At 46.5% G+C, this 15,811-nt stretch overlaps 2 protein-coding genes across 6 annotated transcripts in view; one reads left to right on the forward strand and one right to left on the reverse strand.

Moving 5' to 3' along the window:
* Positions 1–5,311: 5,311 nt before the first annotated feature.
* Positions 5,312–12,264, reverse strand: HNRNPDL (heterogeneous nuclear ribonucleoprotein D like). Of its 5 annotated transcripts, XR_004283538.1 has the most exons (9): positions 11,666–12,264; positions 10,821–10,989; positions 10,578–10,739; positions 9,981–10,112; positions 9,537–9,651; positions 8,650–8,820; positions 8,215–8,307; positions 7,737–7,841; positions 5,312–7,064 (listed from the first exon to the last, which is right to left on the reverse strand). XR_004283538.1 is itself a non-coding variant. In XM_032334728.1 (8 exons), the coding sequence occupies exons 1-7, from the start codon at positions 12,106–12,108 to the stop codon at positions 8,237–8,239; spliced, it is 1,263 nt and encodes a 420-aa protein (XP_032190619.1). In that variant the 5' UTR covers positions 12,109–12,264; the 3' UTR covers positions 5,312–7,064; positions 8,215–8,236. The 5 variants fall into 5 exon arrangements, 4 of the variants coding, with proteins under 4 accessions (XP_032190619.1, XP_032190620.1, XP_032190621.1 ...); XM_032334728.1 differs by lacking the exon at positions 7,737–7,841; XM_032334729.1 differs by having other exon boundaries at positions 5,312–7,841.
* Positions 12,265–13,046: 782 nt separating this feature from the next.
* The window catches only part of ENOPH1 (enolase-phosphatase 1), a 31,547-nt gene continuing 28,782 nt past the window's right edge, over positions 13,047–15,811 (forward strand). The window contains exon 1 of the mRNA XM_032334732.1: positions 13,047–13,343. Within this exon, the coding sequence (XP_032190623.1) occupies positions 13,260–13,343 (84 nt within the window). The 5' untranslated portion in view covers positions 13,047–13,259. The remainder of the gene's footprint in view (positions 13,344–15,811) is intronic.

The following is a 15,811-nucleotide window of genomic DNA, read 5'->3' on the forward strand; positions in this document are numbered from 1 at the left end:
CCCTCCCCGGTGTGCCGTACTCACCTTCCCAGTGGGCTCCTCTGGAAAACTCTTGATTCTTCATCTAAAACTCCAATCAAGCATGTTATACACCTACTGGAATTTTTATGTCACTGGTTCTCCATGACAGTTCTCATGTTTTTGTCTTTCCATGTTAAATTTTGGAAAGTATCTTCTCATTTATCCTTCAGTTTACTAATTCTTGTATCTACTCCATTTTTAGACCCATCCATCTTTAGTTTTTAATTTCATTTATTGTTTTATTTGTATAAGTTCTGTTTGATTCTTTATCAGATCTGTTGTGTTGCTTTAAGTTTCCTCTTCCCTGAGATATTTTCAAGCTTGTATTTTATTTCAACGCAGTAAGCAAGGAGACCTGATATCTTCTGGATTTGTTCATTGCGTTGATTCTGCTCATGGTGGATTTTATTATGTACTGGTCATTATGTTTGAAAAAACCTTCGTGGAAACCATCAGAAATCTAGGACAAAGAAATGATTTTCATTTCCTTTTTCCAAGCATTTGAGGCCCTTTACCTTACTAGATCTCCCCCCCCCTTTTTTTTTTTTAAGATTTTATTTATTTATTTGACAGAGAGAGATCACAAGTAGGCAGAGAGGCAGGCAGAGAGAGAGGAGGAAGCAGTCTTCCCGCTGAGCAGAGAGCCTGATGCGGGGCTGGATCCCAGAACGCTGGGATCATGACCTGAGCCGAAGGCAGAGGCTAAACCACTGAGCCACCCAGGGGCCCCTTACTAGAACTATCTTAGTCTAAATTCTGGGATTAAGATTCCCTTAACTACATTGGTGAGGGAACTGGGTTCTCAGGTCTTTTGGAAACTCTTAGTTTAATGGAGTAATTGGGGTATCAGAGTCTACACTTGGGGGTGGCCTACGCTTTTGACTTCTTTTTCTTTGTCTGGTAAGGCCATCAAACCCAACTTTAAATGCCAGGCGTACTTCTCTAGGTTTTGACATTCTCTAGATTTTAGCCAGGTGAATTTTTCATTATATTTTTAGTTCGTTCAGCCCTTTTTTTTTTTTTTTTTAAGATTTTATTTATTTATTTGACAGAGAGAGATCACAAGTAGGCAGAGAGGCAGGCAGAGAGAGAGAGAGGAGGAAGCAGACTCCCTGCTGAGCAGAGAGCCCGATGCGGGACTCGATCCCAGGACCCTGAGATCATGACCCGAGCCGAAGGCAGCGGCTTAACCCACTGAGCCACCCAGGCGCCCTCGTTCAGTCCTTTTAAGAAGACTTAAAAATCCTTTTCATCCTGCTTATGTTCAGAAGCATTAATTTGAATTACTTAGGCCATAGTTGCTGAAAACGGAAGCAAGTATTAAATACTTTTTGAACAAATGTCTAATGAAAATTGTATCTCATGTAGATGTATACGTGAGTACATGTTCTTACCCTATTATGAAGAATAGGCTAATGCCTGGAAATGTGAATTATGTACTGCTAAATAAAAACACAGTATCATCTTAGCATGTTATGGATAATTTAAGAACTGACATCTTACCTAAGACGTTCTCTTTCCTCATGGCAACAAATGGAGTTAATAAACTGTGACCATTGTTCTTAACCAAGTTATACCAAGAATTTGCATACCTTTCCCGGAATAATCAAGAGAACAGTAATTAATGCCTATGTATTTCCTGGCTAAGTGTGTGCTTGATTGTTTCTGTTAGAGGCAGAGGAGTAAAATTTGCCCCCCTGGTGTCCTTAACGAAGTAAGAGGATGATTTCGAGGGGCAAATATCTATAAGCAGAATTGAAAATGATTCCGATTAAACAACACTTGCCTGGTAGTACTTGGTTACGGGTCAGTGGCAAATCTCTCTACCTGCCACTAACACCAAGACCCTCCTCTCTTGGGGGTTCAAGATGAAAGAAAGAAAACAAAGGAAGAAAGAAAGAGAGAGGGGGAGGGAGGGAGGGAGGAAGGGAGGGAGAGAAAGATGAAGAAAAGGAAAGAGAGAGGACGGACGGACGGACGGACGCCACGGTCAGCAGAGAGTGGCAGTGAGATGATGTTCCTGAATCTGTCATTGTGTTATGAAGGGGAATGGAAGAAAATTAAATATCCTTTCGATGTCTACATCTTAGTGTCCTAAAACATCATGCGAATAGCAATTAAAATAACTTTAAAAGAGTAAGGGAAGACCTAGACCAGGGTGAGGTTTTTCTTAGTTTTGACAGTCTCTAAGGTCTAGTTTAGTTACATGGAATGTGACTAAAGAACAAATGTATGACAAACAGAAGTGTATGTTTAAAATGAGATCAGTGGTATAATTTAGAGGCCTTTTTGTTCTGAAGTCCTTCAAAGCATGATTTTTTAAAACTTGAACTGGGGTGCCTGGGGGCTTAGCCATTCAAGTTCTGTCTGCCTTCAGCTCAGGGGCCAGGATCGAGCCCCATACTGAACCACTTCGGACTCCCTGCTCACTGGGGGAGCCTGCTTCTCCCTCTCTCTGCCGCTTTCCCCACTTGTGCTCTCTTGCTGTCAAATAAGTAAATCTTTAAAAAATTAAAAACTTGAATTGTATCCATACTACATTTTAAGTAGTATGGATAACTACTTTATACTTATAGTTTAGTACGGATAACTGTAACTATAGTTATTTGAAGTATTTTAAAATAACTTTTCCCTAGAATATGAAATGTACTTAAAAATACATTTTGTTTCTCCTTATTTTCAATAATGTGGTAGGTATAGTGCTAAAGTCCTAGAAAGTAGTAATGAAAATTCTTAAGACTTATTTTCAATATTTTAAAAGTCTGATAGAAATATTTTTAAAGGGATGCCTGGGTGGCTCAGTTGGTTAAGCAGCTGCCTTCGGCTCAGGTCATGATCCCAGCGTCCTGGGATCGAGTCCCACATCGGGCTCCTTGCTCGGCAAGGAGCCTGCTTCTCCCTCTGCCTGCCATTCTGTCTGTCTGTGCTCGCTCTCTCTCCCCCCCTCTCTCTGATACATAAATAAAATCTTAAAAAAAAAATATATATATATATATATATATATTTAAAAACCTGGACAAGCTAACGAAGATGCTTTGGTTTTAGCTGGCATTGTAATTGGTGATATGATGCCAATTATCATACTGTGGGAAATTCCGATCGACAGCTGATGTCTTTTTAAGATCTTAAATAATCTCTACACCGGACGTGGAGCTCGAACTTGGAATCCCAAGATCAAGGTTGTTCTACTGACGGAGCCAGCCAGATGCCCTATGTGGAATTTTAATAGAAGCACCCAGGGTCCCTGGGTGGCTCAGTGGGTTAAGGCCTCTACCTTCAGCTCAGGTCATGATCTCAGGGTCCTGCATCGGGCTCTCTGCTTGGCGGGGAGCCTGCTTCCTCCTCTCTCTGCTTGCCTCTCTGCCTACTTATGATTTCTGTCAAATAAATAAATAAAATCTTAAAAAAAGAAAGGAAGCATGATTACATAGTGAGCAATGTAGTTGATAAATACACAGCCATTCAAAACACAATCTGGGGGAGCCTGTGTGGCGCCGTCAGTTAGGCATCCAACTCTTGATTTTGGCTCAGGTCATGATCTCAGGATTGTGAGATCAGTCCCGCACTGGGCTCTGGGCTGGGCGTGGTGCCTGCGTGAGATTTATCTCCCGGACCTTCCCCTGTGCTCTCTCAACAAAACAAACCCCAATAATAAACAAAATGAAAACAACAACAACCCCCGAGTCTGTGAAAGAATGTATTTAAAGGGTGTCCTGGTAATGGGAAGTTGGAACTACCCTAAAATACCACTTAGCCCCCACTGTCACCTTTGTGCAACCTCATCAAGGGTAGCAGATTCAATAAACTTAGTCCATTACCATTAAAGCCAACAAACCTCAAGAGCCTTTTAAACTAGACGGCTTTCAAAGATAATTTCTCTGAATGCTATACTTAGAATATATATAGACATGCATCTTTTGGGGGGTCAAAATTCATTTTGGGTTAGATTCTCAAGATAGAACCACTAGAGTAGCATAAGGAAACTTGTCTACAAAGTGTTTCTCATTTGTGTTGGTCTTTGATAAACTCAAACTCTAAAGCATTGTTAATTGAAATTTCTACATTTTAAATAACAAATCAGAGTATACCGAATATCCTTTTTCAAACTACAACTCAGTCCCAGCACCCTGAGATGGATATACCTCCACCAAAATGGGGGTATATCTTTTTTTTTTTTTTTTTTTTTTAAAGATTTTTCAAAAGTCATCTCTGTACCCAGTATGGGGCTCAAACTTAAAACACTGAGATCAAGACACATGCTCCACTAAGCCAACCAGGTGCCTGAGGAGTAAACCTCTTAAATATTTGATACTCAAATAAAACCAGATTAAGCTACCACTTAAACATAGATCAAGTTTTCAGAATGTACTTTATGTGTAATTTCAGGAAAGCACTATGCTCTACCCTAGTTTATAAGAAGCAGTGGTTGAGAAGTCAAAGGTGAATTTTTATTTCTTGCCATTCAACCAAAATCCATTGAAATTCCACATCAAATTAAACTATTTCAAGACAAAAATACAAAACCCCAACTAACCCTAAAACCCGTATTTTTATGACAGTACTTTTGAATGACTTCATAGAAAAGGTAACAGAAAAATTGCAGTACACCTGCAGTGTCCTTGAATCACTTTTAATCGCTGAAACTTAGCATCCTGTGGTTCACATCCTATCAGAAAATCTTCGTAAAGGGTAGTGATGAAATTTTCAGATATTAAAAATTAAGTACTAAAATTTACAATTAGCAAGAAACCAGTCCCTGTCACCATTCTGAAAGCTGCATCAGGGAATGGAATAAAAGCTCCACTTATCCATTTAGTATCCCAACAGACATCTTAATAATCTTATAAACATAACCATGAGACCACAGAATACTGGTGAAATTAATAAAGTTTCTATTAGGATGAGGACTACCACACAGAACTCAGTCAAAACCATTCAGGAAGCACATTTAACAAGAACACAGGCTACTTATGTTTGTCTTAAAGACCTCAGAATTTCCACCCTCACACCTTAGTCAAATTACTTAGTTCTGAATACTTGGATGACACCCTGATAACTTTATTGTTCAACCAAATGAAGTCCTATGGCTTAGCCTTGCTATATTTAAAATTTACATCAGTCGGCATCCATAGAGCCTAAAATCTGAATTTATAGAGTCTAAAGCCCCTTGGGGAAAAAAAAAAAACCCAAACGCATTTTTACTCAGTTCTTTGTAATTCTCAATCATCTATAGATGTAGTGTATTTCTTCAAAGTCATATATATATCAAGACTTGATTGAAAAGTTTGGATTTTGTTTAAAAAGCCTTTATTCATTTTTGATCAGGGAAAGGACAATCTCCATGTCAACTTCTCACCTAATCATAAATTTGAACAGGATTCACTGCCCTCGAGACACTGCACCTACAGACTTTGACAACATAACTTAAAATCAAAATCTTCCTCCTTCCCTAACGTTGCATGTTGATATAATGAACAGTCCCTCGCAATAACCCAACATTGGTACTTGGCCTAGGTTTAAGGTCAAATAGCAAAACAGGATGCAAAAGGAGGCCAAGTGCATTGTAACTTGATAGCCAGCAAGTACAAACATCATTGAACAGAGAAAAGTTGCAGGCACCAAATGAAACAAAAAGCAGGTTCATCAGCATAAAAAATTAACATCTGGTTGAAGGTGAGGTCAACTACTACACATTTGAATATGTATGCCAATCCTAGAACTTAATGTGGAACCACAGAAAACAAAAGTTAAAATCCTTAAATCCAACTACACTGAATGTTAAAATTCAAAAACTTGGGTTTACCCAGGAAATTATCCCAAATCTAGGGCTAAAACTGCTTTTTGATGTACCAGGAAGATGTCTTAATGACTCAGTCACTTAGACTTGCATTGACATACATAAAACTTAAAGTGTACTTTCTCCTATTACTCCTTCCTATATCTGAATTTGGGTATGCTTAACTACTCGGCTCATGCACTAACGCATTAAAAATGATGAAATCTACTACCATGACTTTTTCTAAGAACTCACACCACATTAACAGTTAACACCCAATATAGCTTCCTAAAAATGCCCCAATAGAAAACATTTTGTTCAGTTTGGTGCTTGCTTTGACAATACCAGAATACAACTGTATTTCCTCAGCCTAGTCTACTACATCAAATACCTCAATCTCACATTTGCTCAAATTTTAACCACCTGACAAAATGCTTGTTAAAATTTGTTTTTGATACTCTTAAACTGTAGCTTCTACATACAGTTTAACAGGGCCTTTTGCCTGGGTACATCTGGACATTTTAATCAAGAAATCAAAGTCAGGGTATTATGATCAGCCGAAGCTCTAACAGACCACACTGATCCTGATTTAGCAGATCTCTAATGGCTTCCCAGAGACAGAAACAAAGCACCATCTTTTCTATTCATGAAAGGAGCTACCAACATGCTTTGTGCTAAAAGGTGCACTTTACCAAGACACAGTCCAGAAAGATTCATGGTCTGCTAGAAAACCTCCACTACTGACAACCCTATGACAAGGCCTCCAGATACACAAAGAACATTAAAGGTGTGGTAGAAATCTCTTTTAGCAGGGAAATGAAGCCTTAGCGGATAGTATACATCTAACAAAAATGGGTAACAGGGGGACACTGTAGCTGGCTATTCATAAAGGACCACAGTTTCTCCCTATGGACCAATACTCCCTACAAAATAAACTGTGCCTTAATTATTGCTTATTTTAAATTACACTTTTACAGAGCTATTTAGTACCTGACGCAGAAAAACAATCACATAAGGAAGCATTTATTTGAGGTTTAACATGAAATCATACAAATAAAATTTGTATAAACACAAATCCACATCGAGTCATAACACAGATAGCAAAAGACAAAGTAAAAACAAAGAAAACTAATTGGCGGCTATATACAGTTGGACACAGTTGTGTCTTGTACACTAGAAAGTCTTTTACAAAATAATCATCTTAGATCAACAGAAGACCAATCTTCAATGTCGTCCTGCAAGATGGGTTAACTTTAGCAATTTCCTCCTAAAAACAAAAACAAAATAGCAATTAGATTTGTGCAACTCTGAAAGCTTTCAAAGGTCCACTTTCATGAATTGTTTTAAGTCCTCAATTTATTCTTTTCTTCAATAATTAAAGATCACATGCATACTCAATTGCAAAATGTAATTTGGGTCATTAATAAATTCACCCTGGAGTTCCCAAATGATAGTTAACTTAGTTAAGGAATTGGGGAATGCAATCTTCCCATTTCACAGGTTAAGCTGTGCTAGATTAAGGTCTACTAGAAGGATCTCTAGTAAGCCAAAAATCCCTCTTACAAAAGTTAATTTCTAGTAAGCTTTTATATTTTAAGAAAACAAATTGCTTTGTGCATATGATCTTTAATTTATATCCCAGATTTTAAAGTTCTTGTTTTGGTTTGTAGATTTCACTATTAGCTATAAAAAGAAAAAGCAAGCATTAAATCTTAAAGAATGAACACTTAAAATGAGGCTCCACAATTGAAATACAACACTAAACAGAAGACCAAAATGATTAAGCTGTAAAAAGGCATTTATGTACTTTAACTCCTGTAAAAAACCATTTAAGTTAAGTTTAGACACTTAATCTTCAAAAAGATTAAAAAAGAAGCCAAAGTCTGAAGTTTTCCACTTTAATCTTTACGCTGGTACATGAAGTTGGAAGAGACCATACCACAGGACAGCGTTTTCTGGTGTATGCCTTGCGCTCTGCCCGCAACGTGCGACCCCCAGAGATAGACGTGGTCAGGGTGACACACGGCCTGCAATGAAGTTCCCGCTGGCGGGTACAAACAAGGTATAATGTCAGAGTTAGAAGACAACATTCTTGTTTTCCTTAAGTTGTACCCATTTCAGTACTTTACCTGTTAATAGTTCTAAAAAAGTTTAATTATTCCTCTAGACCACCTGGTACACAAAGCAAACAGAAAAACTCTTAAGTTTTTCTGTAATACTAAAGAAAGTGAGATAAGACTTTAAAGTTAAAGATCTATAGACACTTTAGGCAAAACGGGCTCATAAAGCAATTAAAAAGTTAACAATTTAGTAAAAACAGACTACATAATATTTTGTTTTTACTTATTTTTCATTTGTCTATTGATCTTTAAATTAAATTAGACATTTCCACTGGTTTCTTGTACTCTTACACACACCTGTTTTCTCCAATGTCCTCCTTTAGTATGGCTGGTAATTGTTTTGGTGATTGCCACCCCCTCGAGATGCCTTGCCGTAAGTGCTCTGTTGGCCTATTTTGAAAACACAAAAAAATTCTATTAAGATATAGTTTTCTACAAAATGGTTTCGTTATAAATACTTTAGAGACATGTACAACTCTGCATGCCAAATGTTAAAATACCAGGTATCTTAAATAGCCATTATAAACTAGTCATATATCACATATTCTACAACATTTATAACCAAAGTTTTTACATTAACATAATTACCCGATGACTATCAAATGCCTAAAAACTTAACTCCAAACACTTCAAGAATGGAAAACCCACACACAAACAATTTCAGAACAGGACTGTACTGTAACATGGAATTTTAATACCACTGGTTTATGAAATTAAGTTAAATATTCTTACCACTGTAGTCTGCATATCCCTGTCCATATCCATAGTTCCCATAGTTATACCCAGTATAATCATAGCCGCCATAGCCACTATAGTTTTGATCACCACCATAGGCACTATTGTAATTTCCATATCCTTGATCATAATAGTTATTAAATCCTTGGTTCCAGTTTTGGCCCTGACCTGAAACAATGCACAATGATTGTTAGATAACAACTTCTGACCCCCAATCCTACCACAAAATGTTGTATTCCTGTCCCTCACGCTGAAAATCTGAAACAGGTGAACGGACATCTATATAATTATCTGACTGAGAAAATTACTCCAGTTGTCATAAAAGGGGACAGAAAGTCCAACTGCGCCAATTACCAAGCTTCCTAAATGTAACCGAAAAATCAGAACAAAGGTGAAGACAGGAAGGCTGTTTGGTTTTAAAACAAGGACTCCCGGGGCGCCTGGGTGGCTCAGTGGTTTAAGCCGCTGCCTTCGGCTCAGGTCATGATCTCAGGGTCCTGGGATCGGGTCCTGCATCGGGCTCTCTGCTCGGCAGAGAGCCTGCTTCCCTCTCTCTCTCTCTGCCTGCCTCTCCATCTACTTGTGATTTCTCTGTCAAATAAATAAATAAAATCTTAAAAAAAAAAAAAAAAAAAAAGGACTCCCGCCCCCAAAACCTAGCATGCCATGGTGTTATCACATAATCCTAACTACATTAAACTGGTATTACTTTCCCACTGAAAGTGGCCATGCTTGGAAGACAGGAAACCAGTGAACTAACAAATACCCACTCATTAACTTGAGCATTTTATGCTGAAAATCTGCTTTATTTTCTCCTGGGCTTATTTCTAGTGAGCAGTTTACAGCTTAAACCATGGAGTCACTTTCAAAGAATTAAGCCTCACCTCGTCCACGACCCCTAGTGCCACCTCGTCCACCAGCTGCAGCACCTCTTCCTCCTTTTTGTTGCTGCTGTTGCTGCCTGTATACCTCTTTGGGTTGTGCAACTTTGATTTCACACTGTAAACACATGAGAAATTTCTTTCACTGTAATGTCAAGCCATTTTATTCTTCTCAAAACAAATTAAAAAATCTCCCTAAACAAAACAAAAAACCACCTTCACAATTTTCATTTCAGGTGCCTGAGTGGCTCAGTGGGTTAAGCCTCTGCCTCCTCTGCCTTCGGGGCTCAGGTCATCATCTCAGGATCCTGGGGTTGAGCCCCACACTCAGGGAACCTGCTTCCCCCTCCCCCTGTGCCTACTTGTAATCTAATAAACAAAATCTTAAAAACAAAAACACCCCCCCCCCACCAAAAACTTCATTTAATAGAAGGAAAATGGTTTTACCTTCCCAGAACCGATTTGATGATATCTGCTTTCTAATAATTTCTTTACTGGCTCTTCATCTGTATATGTGATAAAACAAAATCCTCTTCTTTCATTTGTTTTTGTATCCATGGGAAGTTCAATATTTTCAATCTGAAACCCAGAAGCACACTCCAGATCACCCACCAATGATAAAAGCTAACGCCCAAGATCTTCAAGCTTCAACAGAAATACTGCAAGTTCCTCTGGTCAGAATACTTCCGTATAGAAACTCGTATTTTATCATCAACATCGCACCACAAAAATTCATCTGTGAAGCGTTCAGAGGGGAGCGAAACTTATTCAGCATCATTCTGTACCCAACAGATGCCACTGGTTGGTAAGTCCAAACACTGACCACCCCAAAGCACCTGTGTTTTGACCAAAATAAAGATGCTGGTTTCCGTCCCAGCACAGAGAAAAACAGCGATTACGGTGCAGTGACCAGAGGTCCACCAGAGTGACCAGAGTGACCACCCCTCCCCCACCGGACTAATCCGTCTGTTCTGTGCAAGCTGGGGACTCACGGTGCATGAACACCCCGAGCACGAAACATGCAGACATAACCACACAGCGCACCTCTCCAAAGGCTCCAAAATATTCTTTAATTTGTTCTTCCGAAGTATCTGGGCTCAATCCACCCACAAACACCTTTTTGGGCGGTTCTTTCCCTTTTAAAGCTTTGGCCCTTTTGGGGTCTATCAATTTGCCATCCAGTTTGTGTTCCTTCAGTTCCAACACCTGGAAGACAAGCGTTCTCAGTGCACGGCGCGCAGCCCGACGCCCGGCGACCCGCAGCACGGCGCAGGGCCCCGCTCCTACCTTGTCCACACTAGCCGCGTCTTTGAAAAGCACGAATCCGAATCCTCTCGATCTTCCGGTCACCGGGTCCGTCTTAATCGTACAGTCCACCACTTCCCCAAACCGGGACAGATACTCGGTCAGATCCTTCTTGCTCGTGTCCCAGCTCAAGCCTCCAATAAACATTTTACTGGGAACGAAGTTATTAAAAGGGAAAAAGATCAGCCGCGCCCCGACGGTGCTTCCGTTCGCACGACCGAGCGGGGGTCGTTTCACCGCGTCCTCCACAACTCAGCCCGCAGACCCCCGAGCCCCACCGCGGCCGACGCCGCGGCCGGTCATCGGCTGCCGGACACGAAGTTCAAACGAGGCGAGCTGCTCCGCGCTGCTCGCGTCTCCAGCGGCCCCTGACCGGTCCCCCAGCCCGCGGCCGTCCCGGCACCGGTCCGACCCGAAGCACCCGCGCCGCGTTCCGCGGGGCCGGGAACCCGTCACACAGCGACAGCCCCGCGGCACGGACAGCGCGCGGGGGCCCCGCACAGACACAATGAGAGGGCGGCGGCAGCTGCGGCGAGCCGCGCGGCCGGGCCGCCCCTCCCCCTCGGGCCCCACGCGGCGCCTGCGCACTCGGGCCCCAGACGCCGCCGCCGCCCTCCTCCTCCAACTCCCCCGCCCTTCCCCCACCCTCCGCGGGCCTCCCGAGTCACCCCTCCGTCTCCTACTTTCCTCTTCCCTTCAGGCCACCGGGGCCCGGCGGGCACGCGGGGAAGCGACTCGGGGCAGGAGCCGGGGCAGCGCGCGGCTCTCGAGGGCGGAGGGCGCGTGCGGCGCGCTGGGGGAGGGGCGAGAGGAGAAGCGTGCGGTACCCGTCATCCTGCTGGTTCTTGCTCGCGTTGATCTTGGATCCCTCTGCGAACTCCTCTATGTTGCTGTACTCGCTCATGTCCTCCATGGCGGCGGAGCTGTCGGCCGGGGGGTGCTGGCGCGCAGTCCGGGTCGCGGCGGCAGCGGCGGCGGAGCGTTGTATGGAGCTGGATTTAAAATGGCGGCGGAAGAGATCCGGGCGCCGCCTGCGCCCTCCCTTTATAGCCGCCCCGCCCGCCAATCGCGAGGGCTGCTGCGCGGTGACGTGGCGCTGGGCCCGGCGCGCCCCCTGCCGGGCGGCGCTGGCAGCGAGCGAAGGGAGGAGCGGGGCGAGCTGCCGCGGCGCCCGCGGCCGCCAATGGGAGAGGCTGCGGGAGGCTAAAGTAGCGGGAGCGGAGGGGAACAATGGCGGCGGCACATGGGAGAGCCGGGGCGGGACCTCCATCGCGGCCCTCCCGCTGAGGAGCGAGGTCGCGGGTGAGGGCGCGCGGGCTTAAGACGAGAGCAGCGTCGGCAGAGGAACGACGGCGGGGCGGCGAGTCCTGGGCCGAGAGTCCGAGCGGCGCCGTCGCAGGGCCCCAGTCCCGCTGGTCCGGGCGGCCTTTGTCTCCGGCGTCCGATCGGCCGCTCCCGCGCACAGCCGTCCGCCCCGCCTTTTTCCAGGGCCCTCGGCGCCCGCGTGCGGACTGCTGCGGGGCGGCCGCCGCTGTCGGTTAGCACCGCGGCCGGGAAGCTCCCGGCAAAAGGCGGACTGCGCCGGGCGCCGGCGGCCGAGCCCGCGAGCGCGCCCCCCGCCCGCCCGCCCCGCCGCGCGCACGCGTGTTTTGTCCTCGAGCCGGCTGGAACCGGCCCGGCAGCGGGCGGGCGCGCGGGGCCCCTCCGGACCGCGGCGCGGCGGCCTCTTCCGCTACCGCCGCAGGCGCGCGGGCCGGGGAGGCGCGGCGGGGCCCCCTCCGCGCGGCCGGAGCCGGGGCCGACGCAGCACGGCGGGCCGGTCCCCGCACGGCCTCTGCTGCGGGCGCCGCCGGGGGGAGGGGCGCGAGCCCGCCCGGGCTACTGTGAAGCTGCGACAGCGGAGGCAGTGGGCGGGGAGGGGGCCAGCTGCCGTAGAGGGCAAGGGGCACTCACATCCCCGGCGCGCCACTCGCGGGGCTCCCGTCTGCACGTGCCCCGGGCCGCTCCCGCTCGCTCTACCAGTCTGCGGCGCGCGCGCGCGCACCCGCGCGCCCGGCTCCCGCGCTCGCTGCTTTGTTCCCGCCCACGCGAGGCCCATGTTGACGGATCGCGCTCGCGGCTCCCCGGCGGCCAATCGGCGTCGACGCCCTCGCCCCGCCCCCTGCCCCCCCGCCCCCGCTCTCCGACAGGACCGCCCCCTCCCGGCCCACGTGGTCTCGGCCTCGGCCTCGGCAGCTGGGCGGTGCGGGCGCCGGGGCTGCGGGCTCTGCCTCCGCCGGGGCGCGGGGGCGGCGGTGTTCCTCGGCCTCGGCCGCGTCCGGCTGCGGGTGGACGCTCTCGCGGGGCCGTGGGAAGCCCGGGGCGCCGCCCTCCGCGCTCCCTTGCGGCGGGCCGAGGCGGGTGGGCGCGTGCGCGGGGGAGATGGTGGTGCTGCCCGTGCCCGCCGAGGTCAGCGTGATCCTGTTGGACGTCGAAGGTACCACGACCCCGATTGCTTTCGTGAAGGTGAGGGCGGTTCCCCGAGGGCCGGCGAAGGCGCGTCTGAGTCTCGCGGACTCGGGCCGGAGGCGGGAGGCGGGAGGCGCGGCGGGGCCCCGCGGCGCGGGCGGCAGGAGGGCGGCGGCGGGGTCGGGACGCTCCCTCGCGGTCGCCGGGGCGTCCTCCCGCGCCCCTGCCCCGGCTTCGTGCGGGGGGTGGGGAGGGGCGGAGGCGGACCCGGACCCGCGCGCGTGCGGAGGGGGACGCGGAGGGGGACGCGGGTGGCCCCGGGTTGGGCCTGGCCCGGCGGGCGCCGCGACCGAGCGCTGCTGGGGGCTTCCAGTCGCGCAGAACGTGGGCCGGACTGTCCCGACGGCTTTGCGGGCCGCGCCGGCGTCCGGGGGGGAGGCTCCTCCCGCCGCGCTTCCCGGGGCGCGGGCCGCGGCGCCGCCTTCGCGAACCTGCCTGCGCTGCGGGCGGTTCCCCGGAAGCCGCGGCCGCCGGAGCCGCCTCCTGCCCCGAAGCCCGCATCCCGGCACGTCGCCGCTGACCACACAGTCCGCTGCTCCTTCGGGGCCTCGACGAGCCCTGGGTTTGTCTGTCAACGAATGTCAAGTGCTCCTGTAGTTTTAGAAGGCATTCCTTGGGCCTCGTCCCCGCTTTATTCGACTGCTGGGGGTGAAGATGGAAGCATTAGCTAGAAGGGTTTGCAACAACAGGTACTTGTCTGCAACGTAGGAAAGACCCATCTTCGAACAAACCGAGCAGTCTGAGTTTTTTATTTCTAAAGCTGACCGTGAAGAGTGATTTTCTTGATGTGAATTGTTACGTAAAGTCAGTGTACACTTTTAGGACTGCGGTGTAATAACCACTTAGGAGTTTTTTAGGAGAATTACAATACCGTCTTAGCACAAGATCTTAAGAAATCTAGTTTGACCTTTTTTTCTTTCTTTCTTTTTTTTTTAAGATTTTATTTATTTATTTGACAGAGAGAAATCACAAGTAGATGGAGAGGCAGAAACAGCGAGGGGGAAGCAGGGAAGCTCAGCAGGAAGCCCGGGGCTCGATCCCGGGACCCTGAGTCGTGACCTGAGCCCAAGGCAGAGGCTTAACCCGCTGAGCCACCCAGGCGTCCCTAGGTTGACCTTTTTTTCTAGTTTTTAATTACACCAGAGACCTGCAGAAATATTCAGAATTGACCCCACATGTTGGTAATAGAGTTGACTGGTTTTTTCTTCACAACTAACAAAATAACCACTTTCTCAGAGTTTTCAGGAAAAAAGGATTCCTCATCTTTGTGGGTTATATAGTTCACACCTTATGAACTCTACTAGGGATAATGACAGGAGAGATAGTGATGCAACACAAGATTATGTACCATTCTTGAAAAGTTGGTTAGGGACTAGGATATCTCATGAAAATCAGTGGTTTTTTTTTTTTAAAGATTTTATTTATTTATTTGACAGACAGAGATCCCAAGTAGGCAGAGAGAGAGGAGGAAGCAGGCTCCTTGCGGAGCAGAGAGCACGATTCCGGGCTTGATCCCGGAAGCTGGGATCATGACCTGAGCGGAAGGCAGAAGCTTAACCCACTGAGCCACCCAGGTGTCCTGCAAATCAGTTCTGTAACAAAACATGGGTGAGGGCGCCTGGGTGGCTCAGTGGGTTGAAGCCTCTGCCTTTGGCTCAGGTCATGAACCCCGGTCGTGGGGCTCACATTGGGCTCTCTGCTCAGCCCGGAGCCTGCTTCCCCCTCTCTCTCTGCCTGCCTCTCTGCCTACTTGTGATCTCTGTCTGTCAAATAAATAAATAAAATCTTTAAAACAACAACAAAAACATGGGTGCCATACCCACCACCTCTCCACTCCCCACTCGCCACCCAATCCTGTCTTTTGCCAGATGACATGAGCTACTTCTTGAAATCTTTGTTTATGGTAGACTTATTTTGACATCTCTCTGAAAGTTAAAATGCCTTCATGGCCTAAATAGACTTTTTTTTTTTTTTTTTAAAGTTTGACACTGGGTAGAGTCCAGGCAGGCTGGAAAAAATGATTTCGGGGTGCGGAGGGGATTGTTTATTTTTTTAAATTTTTTTTTTTTTTTAATTTAAATTCAGGTTAATGTATGATTACTTTCAGGATAGAGTTTAGTGATTCATCAGTTGCTTATAACACCCAGTGCACATTTCAGGGACTTTGTTTAAAGGATATTTTCTTGTGCTTTGTCCTGTATTCCATTGTTACTTTATTCACATTACTTTTCAGTCTGTTATAATCTAATAAGCTATAATTTATTTGGTATACATTAGTATATCAAAATTAGTATTTCCAAAAGTATATTCAGAAGTCTGGTGGATATTTACAGTAATTCTGCAAAAAGGATTCCATTATTAAATGCACTTTTGGAAAATATTTACCTGGTTTCTTTATTACACAGTTCTCAGAGCCTTTATATCATACACATACACTCACATATGTGCTTAATGATAAGTCTTCA

The sequence above is a fragment of the Mustela erminea genome, chromosome 2 (assembly GCF_009829155.1).
Source record: "Mustela erminea isolate mMusErm1 chromosome 2, mMusErm1.Pri, whole genome shotgun sequence".
Lineage (NCBI taxonomy): Eukaryota > Metazoa > Chordata > Mammalia > Carnivora > Mustelidae > Mustela > Mustela erminea.

Excerpts from the sequence above, each read along its gene's own strand:
- HNRNPDL (XM_032334728.1), bottom strand. The coding sequence starts at position 12,108 with ATGGAGGTCCCGCCCCGGCTCTCCCATGTGCCGCCGCCATTGTTCCCC. Across the intron at positions 8,821-9,536 it reads CACTAGGGGTCGTGGACGAG|GTCAGGGCCAAAACTGGAAC; the intron begins GTGAGGCTTAAT and ends GCATTGTTTCAG. Across the intron at positions 8,308-8,649 it reads GGGATATGCAGACTACAGTG|GCCAACAGAGCACTTACGGC; the intron begins GTAAGAATATTT and ends TTTTCAAAATAG.